The 13045-nt window shown below is 41.9% G+C and overlaps 1 protein-coding gene across 3 annotated transcripts in view; it reads right to left on the minus strand.

Annotated features, from left to right (window-relative positions):
- Positions 1-13045, minus strand: part of PCNX2 (pecanex 2) — a 352029-nt gene that overhangs the window by 196391 nt on the left and 142593 nt on the right. For all 3 annotated transcript variants that reach the window (XM_063614016.1, XM_055234937.2, XM_063614015.1), the window contains exons 16-17: positions 4086-4195; positions 2822-2918 (exon numbers count right to left, since the gene is read on the minus strand). In XM_063614016.1, the coding sequence (XP_063470086.1) occupies positions 2822-2918; positions 4086-4195 (207 nt within the window). The remainder of the gene's footprint in view (positions 1-2821; positions 2919-4085; positions 4196-13045) is intronic.

Here is a 13045-nt window from a genome sequence, read left to right on the forward strand (position 1 = left end):
CCTTCACAGGCCAGAGGAATCAGAATATGGGCAGAGGGCTAGAAAACTGAAATCTAATGAGGCTCCCTGAGGGGTTCTCATACAAACTAAAACTCAAGATAAGAGAGAGACAGACAGACAGACAGAGAAAATAAGAGGTGGAGACACACAGAATCAAAATCAGAGACAATGAGGAGGGGGGGTTTATGCTTGCACGGTGTCACAGAAAGTATTATATATCAAACTCTAAAAGCTGAATGTGATATTCCCATTAAAATATTATAATTAGGCCAGAGACTTTTCAGAGAAATGAACACAAACATCTTATTAAATCACCTAACAAGTTATGTGCTCCACACTGTACGAAGCATTTCAAAGGGTATGAAAACCAAGGGAGGCAACACCTAGCCAATCACATCTAATTATACCAATGAAATACTATCAACCTCTGCTGGGCAAATTTCTTGTCAAATTTCTTTGTAATTCCTACATTATTTTTAACTGCAATAAATCAGAAAGTAGAAATGCATCTTCATTAGTCATGAAATCAAGGAAGATTGAAGGGCATAGTTTTTCTCAGATATCCACGGGGAGACTTTTGGGTAGACTCTTGGCCACCCTACGGCTTTTATAGAAAATGCTGTAGGAATGTCAGTTTGACCTTCTCCCTGTAAGTCTCCTGGTATAAATATTGGAGGTCAGGTTGTGGATGCTAGGCTTATGTCAAATATTTCTCTTTTTTTTAAGCTGCCATCTCATCAGGTCCAGCTGCTTTGACTTTTAACCTGCTTTTAAATGTATCTCTGCTCCTAAAATTCATGAACTATGCCCTTACTCATATTAAGTGATTTGTCCTTTGATTCCCTTGTAGTGGAAAAAAAGCCTTAATACTAGCTTGAATTCTGTCCACACTCAAAAGCACAAAAGCTGAGTATGAATTTTTTTAAGGCTCTCATGTTGGCTGTGAGTCCTGGACATCGTCTTGAAATGGCAGACTGCAATTAAATTTGTCAAAATTCCATGAACTGTACTGAGTACCCACTATAACACCAGGCACTGGCTCTGTGGATATCAAGACAAATGAGACACAGTCCTGGCTGGATCAACAGACTATTCTCTTTTCCTTTTATCTGTCATTCCTAAGAAAACCAGGAAAAGTGTGAGTCAAGGACATCAGACGGCTCCGAGCTCAATACTCAGATGTATGGGAGCTTACACAATTAATGAGCATTGCTTTTCAAAGTATGAATGTTTGTAAGTTGATACCAAAGAAACTACATCTGCTAAAAGAATTTTTGAAGCTGTCCAGAGCCATTTTCCTGGTGAACAGGGAAATGGCATCATTATTTTATAGCTGTAGGATTCTCTTGTTCCTTCCTTCCTCTCCTTCTTCCTTTTCTTCTCCCGTGCTCCACCCAGTGTGGTTGCCCCCTTCTCTGTGACCCAGCCATAAGTCTAAAGTCCAGGGGCCCCAAGCAATGGCTATGCAGACATCAACTTTGAAAGAATGCTCTGAACTAAGCATCGCACTTAGGGGAGAAGATGTGGAGAAGAGCTGTGTGTGGACCACATCAGGGGGGCAGATTGGCCAAACGTTTATCTGACAAGCTTTCATTCATGCAGAGCCCACCTGCTGTTTGGTGCCAGCAATACACAAAACTGACTGAATGTGATTCATGTGACTATCCTGGCAAACTGCAGCCACCTGAGGGCCACCTAAGTGCCCACACCATGTGTGCACAACAGCCACCATGAAGATGCTCTAGGCCGGGGGCGGTGGCTCATGCCTGTAATCCCAGCAATTTAGGAGGCTGAGGCGGGCAGATCACGAGGTCAGGAGATCGAGACCATCCTGGCTAACACGGTGAAACCCTGTCTCTACTAAAAAATACAAAAAATTAGCTGGGCGTGGTGGCAGGCGCCTGTAGTCCCAGCTACTCGGGAGGCTGAGGCAGGAGAATGGCGTGAACCCGGGAGGCAGAGCTTGCAGTGAGCAGAGATCATGCCACTGCACTCCAGCCTGGGAGACAGTGAGATTCTGTCTCAAAAAAAAAAAAAAAAAAAAAAAAAAAAGCTCTAAAGGGCTTGTAAAAAAAAAAATAAAGGTCCCTCTTCAAAGACTTTCCTTCCCATTTAATTAGGAATAAATAGTAACCTCTTAGAAGCAAAATTTATTCAAAGACCTGTGCTAACATTCTTAAATATCTGCTAGCCATGATAAAGAAATCAATGTACTTTATGTTCTTAGCTCCCACAATTTAGCCTAAATATTTGCCCTGGCATGCTTACACTGGTCCAAGCAAGCATTAGGTCATAGCCTGATCCTCTTCCTTATTTAAAGGTGTTTTTACCTTTCTCAGCATTCCACAAGTTACTTCCTCCTTCCTTTGTTCTCCTCTACCTTTGCCTCTTTTAAAAAGTTCTAAGTTGCTAGCCAGTCAGGACAAATACAGAATGTGAGGTCCCGTTCCAGCCAATGGAAACCGGACACAGCAGTAAGGTGGACGCGTCAAGTTATAAATGACCCTGTCTCCTTTGTTTGGTGTCCTCTCATGGCAAAACTGCTGGCGAGTGTACCTTTTCTGCAGAAAGTATAAAAATGGCCTTGCTAAGTTGAATTTATGTTCAAGTGCTATTTCTTTACGGCACTGGAGAACAAGCGTTTCAAATAGGGCTGCACCTGGCAGGCAGCTCAACAGCCCAGTGTGCCAGGTACCAAGCGAGGTGTCTCTTTCTGTCCTAGTCCTTCTCATGTCCACCTGCCTAGAGCTCCATTGAGAGCCTGATCTCTGCTGAAAGGTGAGGCCCTCCTACGCTACATTACACAACGCAAATGTCTCACCACTGAATCTTTCATCTTCTTAGGGAGAGGGTCAGCAGCTGACTCTTCCAGATTTTGATGTAAAAATTTAGGAAACAGCCTGCATTGGATGAAGGACCTGAAAGTGGGAAAACACAATACTTCATCAAAGATGATCCTGGGACAGTGTTTTCGGTAAATAACTTCACCTTAGATCTCACAGCCACACATGACAAAAACAAGTGCTCTCTTCATTTAAAAATTTATAATAAAAAGAGGTGCATGTTCAAGTGATCACAAAGTTAGTGTTTTGATTTGTAAATTTCATCCTAATGAGAGCAGTCAAGTACCTTAGCAGTATCATCGCCCTCTACTGTCAGCAGTGGGACATGGGGAAGGTCCTCCATCTCTGCTAGCCCACTAGGGCTTCATCTTCACAATTAGCAGCAGAAAGTGAACATTGCACTAATACAATGGACACTAAAAATTGTGTGAACCATGTTTAACTTTTCTTTCCCCCATTTTTCATGCCTTTCACAATGCTGCACCTAATAGCCTAAAATTATGGTGTCTCTGGTCCTCAAAGAGTTATGGTTATCTTAAATCAAAATCTTTCATAAATTTAAACAAATTACATAAGATGCTACTGTCAACATCTGAAACTCACTGTGGCATCACATGGAAGATTTCCAGTGCCAGAGGACACGTTACCAAAGACTTAAAGATAGGATTAAAGGGAAGATTGTAATGTATACTTTCACATTACTAAGGATTACATTAAATACATTTTAACACTTTGGTGCAAATTTCACTTTAAATCCACAGGACGTTGGCTAGATTGAGAACAACAGCAACAACAAAACAATAAAATCAAACAAAATCTTTCTTTTCAGAGGTGCTGGTTTAGTCTCCCCAGGGTAACTGCCTAGAGTAAAGGCAGGGATATAACTTAATGGATCTAGAGAGGGTATTGTTGAGGAGGTAGCTTCTCACCCAACTCACCTAAGGGAAAGTCACAACAGGGCTTGGGTGCTATCGGCCATCTGTTCCTGCCACTGTGCATTTTACTCCAAAATCAAAAGAGCAAAACTAAAATGTTTGCTAGATGTTCACTTTTAATTGTTATTAGTTTCTGGCTGGTCCTGTATTTCTCCTTCTCTCCTCTAGTGAGTTGGACCAGCTAGTTTAATAATGAGAGTCAAATCACAATGGGCAGTGAATTGCTGTCTCCCCATCTCAGGGCACAAAGCTGCAGGAACTATGCCCCTAGCTCAGTGATGAGAGAGAACAGGCATAGACCACTCACATGAGTACAGATGGGTCACTGCTCTGCCGGCTCAGATGGTAGGAAAGGGCGACCAAGAGGCCGCAGAAGGCTGAAAACAGTGCCGGGATGTGTTGCATGCTCCATGGTTCCTAAAGAAAAGATGTCAGTTAGCCAAGTCACACTATGGCTGCGTGAATAGCAGGATCTCTATCAGACATTTAGAAATATCGCCAAGGTCCAGCTGGATGGATGAGTTATTCCTGTGATCATTCCTGCCCATAGACATATAAGCATCTGGTGGGCACACAAAAAACTCACCTGTTGGTTTATAAACATTGATTTTGATAAGGAACTTTTTGACTAATTGTACATACTTATAAGGGTAAAACTGAATCTTTCCTGAAATTAAGCTTAGAATTTTCTATAGAATGTAATATTAAACGTGTCACTCCTCTGAATTCAATATAATAATTAACAATTATAATAATTGTATTTCTCGATGCTTATTAATTGATGGTCTAAATGGCATAAGCAGTGTAGAAATGACATAAGAGATTAAAAAGACTAACTAACTGAAAACTTGATAAAGATTGTAGAAAGTAGAAAAGTTCCTCTTCAAAGCTCGTCTTGGTTTAAAAATAAAATAATAGACACTAGGAATAATAGCTTCTTACTCTGAAGCCTCCTATCAACAATCAGGTCTTACACTTTAGCCCAGTTAGTTGCTTTGGCTTACTCAGGCATGTCTGGACAGGCCCAGGCAAGTCTTAGCTCATAGCTTATGCCCCTTCCCTATTTGGAAATATTATTGCTTCCTTAAACCTTTCGTGAGCAACTTCCTCTTCTTCTTTGTTCTCCCTTGCACTTACCTATTTAGGAAAGTGTTAAGCTATTAGCAAATAGGGTATCTGTTTAAGACCGTGAGGTCCAGCTCCAGCCAATGGATGCTGGACATAGCAGTAAGGATGACCCAAATGCATAAGGGATAAATATGTCTGCTTTTCCTTTGTTCAAGCGTGCTCTTCCCATTGTTCCATCTGCATAGAGCACCCTTTCTGCAGAAAGTAAAAATGGCCTTGCTGAGAGAATTAAATTTACGTTCAAGTGCTATTTCTTTGCAGCACCGGGGAACAAGCATTTCTAACAACGATTAAAGATAGTCACCTGAGGAAAGAGCAAAGTTATTTGAAATGAAAAGAGGCACTTCAGGTTTAATTTGATAGAAGCACAGATGTCAGTTATCAACACATTGTACTCGGCCTGGCAGAGCAGAACATGGGAAATACATGTTACCACCCCAACCAGCAAGGTGGCCTGGGACTCCAGCTCTTCTCCCACACACACCTGCTGCTCCCACCAACATAAACATGTCTCTCATACACCAAGAAGAAAACGTCTACATATTTAACCTTCTCAATCGTCATCAGCAGAATCATTGATGCCTTTTGAAAGCTGAATTTAGTCAAGAACTTAAATACTTTTCTCTCTAGATTTTTTTTTAAGATGGATTAATTGTGCTTATAATGAAATCTACAAACGAATGAGTCAAGTGTGCTTAGCAGTTGTCCACTGTAACTGCTAAAATAGGCTGGAAAAGCAAATGATACACTGGATAGATTTTATTTTTACATGCTTCATTTTCCTAGAAATTAAAATGTATTTCTTTTATCTTCCCCATTGTGGAAGTCTAAACACCCGAGAGCAGTAGTACCTGGAAAGCAAATTGCAGGGAGCTGACTCTCGCTGAGGCTGCTGAGCTGCATGGCTACAAACTCAGGAAGTAAGACTCACTGCCTCCAGACGCACTCTCCACACAGCTCCCCACACCAGGACGCCCTGCATGCCTCTCAGATCAGCTTCCCCGAGGGTCAGGTGCCTTTTCCAGCACTCTAAGGTACCATGTCTGCATTCATTATTTTTCTAATTCTGTGCAGATGTCTTCCCCACCGATTTTGTTGAAAAGCTCAAACCCAGTGATGAGGCATCCTGCACGGACCTCTTCTTTCTTTGGAGTTTTCATCAGCAACACCTTCCCTTCCAGTGTCCAAGGGAGAGGTGTACTTCCTCCTTCCCTGAGCCCAACCCTCCCCTCACACTAGGATGTCCTACTCTCTTTTCATTGGTCCCCTCTGCCGTGCCTATAAAAATGCTTAAGTTGCTGACTTTTTTTTTTTTTTTTTTTTTTTTAGCTGGAGTCACTCTCTATCACCCAGGATAGAGTGCAGTCATACAATCTCGGCTCACTGCAACCTCCACCTCCCAGGTTCAAGCGATTCTCATACCTCAGCTTCCCGAGTAGCTGGCATTACAGGCACACACCACCACACTCAGCTGATTTTTTATTACAGTAGAGACGGTGTTTCACCATGTTGGTCAGACTGGTTTCCAACTCCTGACCTCAGGTAATCTGCCTGCCTTGGCCTCGCAAAGTGCTGGGATTACAGGGTGAGCCACCACACCCGGCCGGTTGCTGACATCTTTAACAAATAAAAAAAGTCCTCCTTCCCCTTGATCCAGATGCCCTTGAAAACTACTGTACTCTCTTAGTCTGTTCGGGTTGATATAAGAAAATATCATAGACTGGGTGGCTTATAAACCACAGAAATTTATTTCTCACAGTTCTGGGGGCTGAAAGCCCAAGGTCAAGGTGCAGGAAGGAGAAGGTTTGTTGTTTGGGGAGGCCCTGCTTCCTGATTCCTAGATGATGCCTTTTTGTTGTGTTCTCACATGGTAGAAGATGCAAGAGAGCACTCTAGGGCCTCTTTTACAAGGACACTAATCTGATCCATGAGGACTCCTCCCTCAATACCTGTAATCACCTCACAAAGCCCTCACCTCCGATACCATTACATTGGGGATTAGGTTTCAACAAGAATTTTGGGGAACACATTCAGTCTACAGCATACACTATCCCTCGTTTTTCTTTCAGTGCCAGCCCAGCCTTTTGAAGGTCTGAGCTCCACATTTCACTCCCGGTCATCAGTGAATGACTCAGTAGTCTCTGTCAAGCCGGGTACCTCCTATGAGTGGAGGTCCTACCATGAGCTGTGTGACCTTGGCTAAATTACAAGACATCTCTAACTATTGGGTTCTTCTTCTTTAACAAGGAAAAACAACCTACTCAATGGTTGTTGTGAGGGTGCTTTTCTGTAACCCAGGTGATTTAAGTTTTTGACATGGGAGGGGTCAGTGCAGCCCCTACTTGATGATGGATACCTAAGAGCTGTTTCTTTCCCACCGTCTCCACAGTCTCCTGATCCTTGTGTGCCATCAATATACCTTTTCAGTGCTGCTCCAATCTGCCTCTTTCCATTGCATCCTGTCTGGTTAAGGCCTCCACTGTCTTGTTCCAGGACTACTGTTAATGCTTCCTAATGGGGACTCACCCTTCAGTATCCACACCCTACCCCACCCCACAGATTCCGCACTCTGTCCTTTGTATAGTGACAGAGTGGTTCTCCTCTCCAAAAGGCTGATCGGATCATGTCTGTGCCCTTCACTCAGTATCTTTCAATGATTCCTCATTACCAACCAAATGAAATCTACTCGACAGGCAGATGCATAAGCCCACCTTTTCAGCATCTTTCCTCACATTTAGGATATACACAGCAGCAAAACCCAGAAGATGAATTGCTCCCTGCCCTCCTGCCTTTGCCCACGTGGTTCCATCTGCACAGAGGGCTCTTCTGCCCTGACTCCATTGCATTCCATTCCTCCCTACCTGGTGAACTCCTACCCATGCTTCAGTGCCCAGTATAAGAAGTTCCACCTGCTCAGTGCTGCCTCCTCTGACTTCCCAGGCAGAATGGAATCCTCCTCCTCTGTGCATCAAAATCACCATTAAACATCTCTAGGGTAGCATTTAAGGTGTCTCTTTTGTTTTTCAGGGGCATAGCTGGGCTCTGTCCCTTATCAGAGAGCACCTGCCCACAGGAGTTGTACATACACATCTGCTAAGTCACAAGGACAGAGTAGCTCTTCAGCATGTTTCACAGAATTAATGGTGCAAACACTTTTACTATGTTCTTTTTATGTTTGATATGAAAACGACCTGCAATAGGACTTGTCAGCTCAAACTCGAAGGCAGCTGGCAACTTTATCCATGTTAGAAAAGACATTCTGGGGCAACCTGATGGCACAATCCCCTTCAAGATGCTACCGACATCACCATCCCTGAAGCAGCATCTCACATGTGTGCCCATCCCCTGTGACACCTTACGCACCTCTCCCTGAGTCCCACCATTTACTTGTCTGCCTTCACTTTAGACACTGGACTCCCCAACAAGGGGCAGCCTTGCATGTTTCTTTCCCTGGTACCTGTCACAAATGTTAGCATCGACATATCCTTGCAAGGATGACTACAAGGTTTCAGTTTTCATAATGACTCATGTGGACAAGAATTTTCAGCAAGAAAAGAAGATGAAGGAATTGAGTAGCTTACATCAAATGTGGATCAGGCAGTGAAATGCTGCGGAAGTGATGAGATTATCAGAGAAAAGGCAATCTCTTGACTATGTGCTTCTCATTATTCCTTCAAACAGTACCCCCAGCAACAGGAAAGTTATTCTGAAACTTGAGTTTTATGCTTTCCTAAGAGTCCACTCATCAAACATTCATTCATTCCTACAATGTGCCGGGTACCCAGAAGCATAACCATGAACAGGACAGAGAGAGTCTCGGAAACGAAAGGCACATGGGTAACTGCAGTCAAGTATGACAGAGGAGGGGACAATGAGCTGCTCACAGAGCACACGAGAGGCTACATAGCAGGAAGCAGAAGCTCACATGAGTCAAAGGAATGGCATGTAAGTGGATCCCTGCACACAAATGCAGAACGTGGTCCTTCCGCTGCAGGGGCTTCTGGAAGAGCCAAGCAGGGTGGATAGGGCTGGCTCTCCCATCCTTACATCGACTTTACCCTGCTCTGTCCATCCACCTAGGGCTTCTCTTATTTCATTTCATACTTGACTGTTACACAATGAACACAAAACGTTTTCCAAAGGAGAAGAACCTGCTAACTTCTATTTCTTGTCATTGATTCATCTACACTAACCAGCGCTGTGTATTTAATTCATGATTTTGTGAAGGTGCAACCTTTTCTCTCACATGTAGCCCATACATACGCAGACCCTGGAAAAAATTCCTATGAGGAATGAGTAACTAAGACCCTAGACATAATTCTTATGACATGGATCAGAGAAAAGGTCAAGGGAATAAATGTTGGCAGAAGTTGGTTCCAGGCTCACTCATCGTTGAAATGAATTGTTCTGTGGAAGGCACTTAACTTCTCAGTGGTTCAGCTTCCTATTCTGTAAAAAGAGGATGATGACACCTTTCTTAATGAGATTTAAAACAGCCTTGCCCCCAGCAAAGTTGAATGTCAGTGTTAGTTTTTTATTAATTGGAAAAGAAAGGGTACCCATGATGGATGGTCTTTGCTGACAATAAATTAAGTCCAGGCTCTAAATATATTTTGATAATTGAGTTTACCTACTTTTATTCCCTCAATACTCCCTGCCTAAATCTCCTCTCATTTTCTCTCTACTTCAATATTTAATCAAACATTTCCAACAAAAACACCAAGGACACCTGTTACACTCCCGGTTTCTGTCCTATATTAGTAGAAGTCTGTATTCATTCTTCCATTACATATGATTTCTTTTAAGGATAACCAATAGCTTCGGGGTAAACTGTTGAACAGGAGTAAATGGCAATGTGGCCACAGGGGCAGGAAGAAGGATGTTTATGTCCTTCAACAAGAAAAAGCAAAGTGATGCCAGCGGGGCACACTTATTCTTCCAAGAAAAGGGTGGGATAAAAGGTATTAAGGAGTCCATATTCCAGGTGCTAATTTTCATGTTTTCTTGCCCAACCTCAAACTTCCACACAACTCTTTCTCAGAAAAAAACTGACCTTCCCTGAGTTTTGACACATGGTAACAAAGTGAACCACCTGGATCTTCTGAGGCTCTCTCCTGGAAACACCCTCATTCTCCAGGTTAACTGTTCACTTTTTCAACTGATGCAGATGTATACATACATAAACACACACACACACACACACACACACACACACACACACACCCCTCGGATTGGAGGTTGATTTCTCAAGGAAACAAGAACAAGAGAGATTACTTGATTATCAACATCATGGGTTATCCCTTCATGTGCAGACTGCCATTTTCCAAAACCCACTATCTTCAAGAAAGATTACTTTAGAGTTGGAAGGAACTTCATAACTGAGATGGTCTCACCTCAAGTTATTGATCAAGCAAGGAGACAGGAAGAAAGAGACTTGCCCAAGGTGGTAAGACCAGTACCAGCCTCCACAGCCCTGAATTCAGTGTTCCATGTACCCCACCACCTTAAATGTGTATATAGCTAACTGTGAAAAATACGTAGATATCTCACCACTTTTCATTTTAAAAAAAGGTTAGGATGTTTTAATAATCACTGTAACTTACAGGTTCCCAGCATTACAGGCTGTTTCATCCATTTATGCATCCATCCACATAACAGTGTTTGGAAATCTATTGAGCTACCTGACTATTTCAGTGCTTGTTGAAACACATGTGGAGCAATGGCCCAGAGGAAGAAGGGATCAATTTTATAAAGATTTAAAATTTACAAATGTATATCTAAAGATATAAAGATTTTGGAAAGAGATAAAGTTTTAAATGGTCTATTGCCCACAGATAATGAAGCATTTATCAGTGACAGTTTGCTTCAAAATTAACATCTCTAATTGCTCTGAGACACATCTCATGGGCCTCAAAATTGGGAATGATAAGGATTGATGAGTGCTGGTTTCATAAAACTCCCACAGGTTTTGAAATATTTTTATGAGGTAGTAATAAAACTGTCTAATAGTCCTACAATTCTGCAGTAGATTTCACATACATGTGGGAATTATCTGATGAGAATGCATAGGGCAGTTCAGCTTTGTACAAAAGCACACTCTGAACACAGTCTGAATTCCAGCATTTTTTTTTCTTAGAAATTTTAGACACTTCTTATGTTGGAATTTATGGGACAGACTAACTGAGGGTTTGGCTATAAAGTGAATATCAACAGGCCAAATTCTCACTTTGCTATGCCTTTCATAGCAGGTTTAAATACTTTCTTTTTAAAGAAACTGATTTTTTTATCGCATTAAACATAGGGGCATTTTTGAGATTGAGGTTTTTATACATCCTAAATTAAGAACGAGACTGTAGCATTTTGACTCTGTATAAGTCCTATTTCTAGGTTTATTTTTGACATGAATCCCATCTTTAAGTAAAAGGAGCACTGGGCCCATAAAGTTCTCGAAATTTAGTAGGGAAAGATGTGTCACCCAGTCCCTGAACTGTGTTCTCTCTCCTTACTTCACACACGGCCTGCGGAGTTTCATGTGGCTGGCACGTGTGGGTGTGCAATGGACACCTTCTAGGCTCTGGCATCCCCCAACCCCTAGAGTGCACCCCTATAGCAACTCTTGCCCATATTCCTCATGGACCTTGAACATCCCAGGAGGGGCTCCCCGAGTGCCTCGCACTGACCCTAAATTATAGGTCAATATGTGTCCCGTAAATAAATGAACAATTATGTGAACACATATGGCAAGCCAGACTTCACTATCTGCTAAGAGTAGATTCTTCTTATTTCATACTGCTTTTTCATTTTGATGAAAAACATGGTATGTTTATGAATCAAGACAGTATTTCACTTTTAGAGATAGGTACTGAAGAAAAACGAGATTGTTAGCTGGCAAGACAGAATAACGGGTCCCATGTATCAAGTCTATCTATATCTACATGGATAAATATATAGAGATGTACACACACACACACACACAAATACGTGTACTTCAGGGAAAACATTACCATTTACTTTCCTTCTCATTGCCCTTTTGCAAGTGTTCTGTAATTATTCAATCCAAGATTTTTTATAGCATACCTTTTATGTGACACACTAATAGGACATAAAAAGAAGCATATACAAACCACAGTCTGTGACTTCAAGGAGCAATGAAAAGTGTGCACAAGCAAGAAGAAACAGAGCAACAGCTCCCATGCATTCGGCAGTGAATACCAGACTTGCTGCTTAACATTCACGACCACACGTAGTTTTTAAAACACCTCGAAGGTAAAAGTATTGCCCATTTTACACATGAGGAAATAGGCTTTTACTTTACTAGTTATTGTGGTAAGTATCTATATTTTTCACATAGAATTGATTACATACAGAAAAAAACAAGGATTGAATGAACATCAATAGGACAATGTTATCCTCAGGATTCTGGAAGAGAGAAGATAAACTTTGGCTGGTGTCACTGAAACAAGTTTTGTCTTCCATCACTACTAGGGTCACGACAGCTCAAACTCTGGGCCTAGAACGCTGTTTTCCACCTACCCTCTCCTCTCTGTATCCCTCACTCCCCATCAGTCACTACATTTCCTGGATTTGATCCCAGCATGCTCTCGGGGCTTACTACCAAAACCCCCCAAGTCCAAATCTGACTTCACTCAACAATTGCAATTCCATTTTGAACAACTTCTGAGCTATCAATATTCTTCCTGTTTTTTCCCCAAATCAGTGTCAGCTGACACCATCAAGCTTGAGGGTCATAATAATCCAGCAGTAACTAGGTTTGAGGATCAATTCTACTTTTTTGCTGACCAGGAAGGGAAGCATGGCAGAAAGCACGAGCTGCCTGGCTGACATCGGTTTCCCCATCATCCTCAGCAGCAGATACTCCCTCACAATTTGTTCAGACAGCCAAAGACTTATTATTCCTGGTCTCTTGCAGCTAGAAATGATACAATTCTAGCCATAAAATATAATGTGAAGTCTGATGTAAGTAAAAGTGTGTTAAAACTTAGGTTTTACTTTCAAATTTATTACTATTAGCATTATTAACATTGTGGTTACAGTCATCAAAACCACCAACTATTTATGCTAAGAATAGTTATCATTGGTATTAGCTTTCTATTGCCATGTAACAAATTACCACAAACT

Source organism: Symphalangus syndactylus, chromosome 19, assembly GCF_028878055.3.
Source record: "Symphalangus syndactylus isolate Jambi chromosome 19, NHGRI_mSymSyn1-v2.1_pri, whole genome shotgun sequence".
Taxonomy (NCBI): domain Eukaryota; kingdom Metazoa; phylum Chordata; class Mammalia; order Primates; family Hylobatidae; genus Symphalangus; species Symphalangus syndactylus.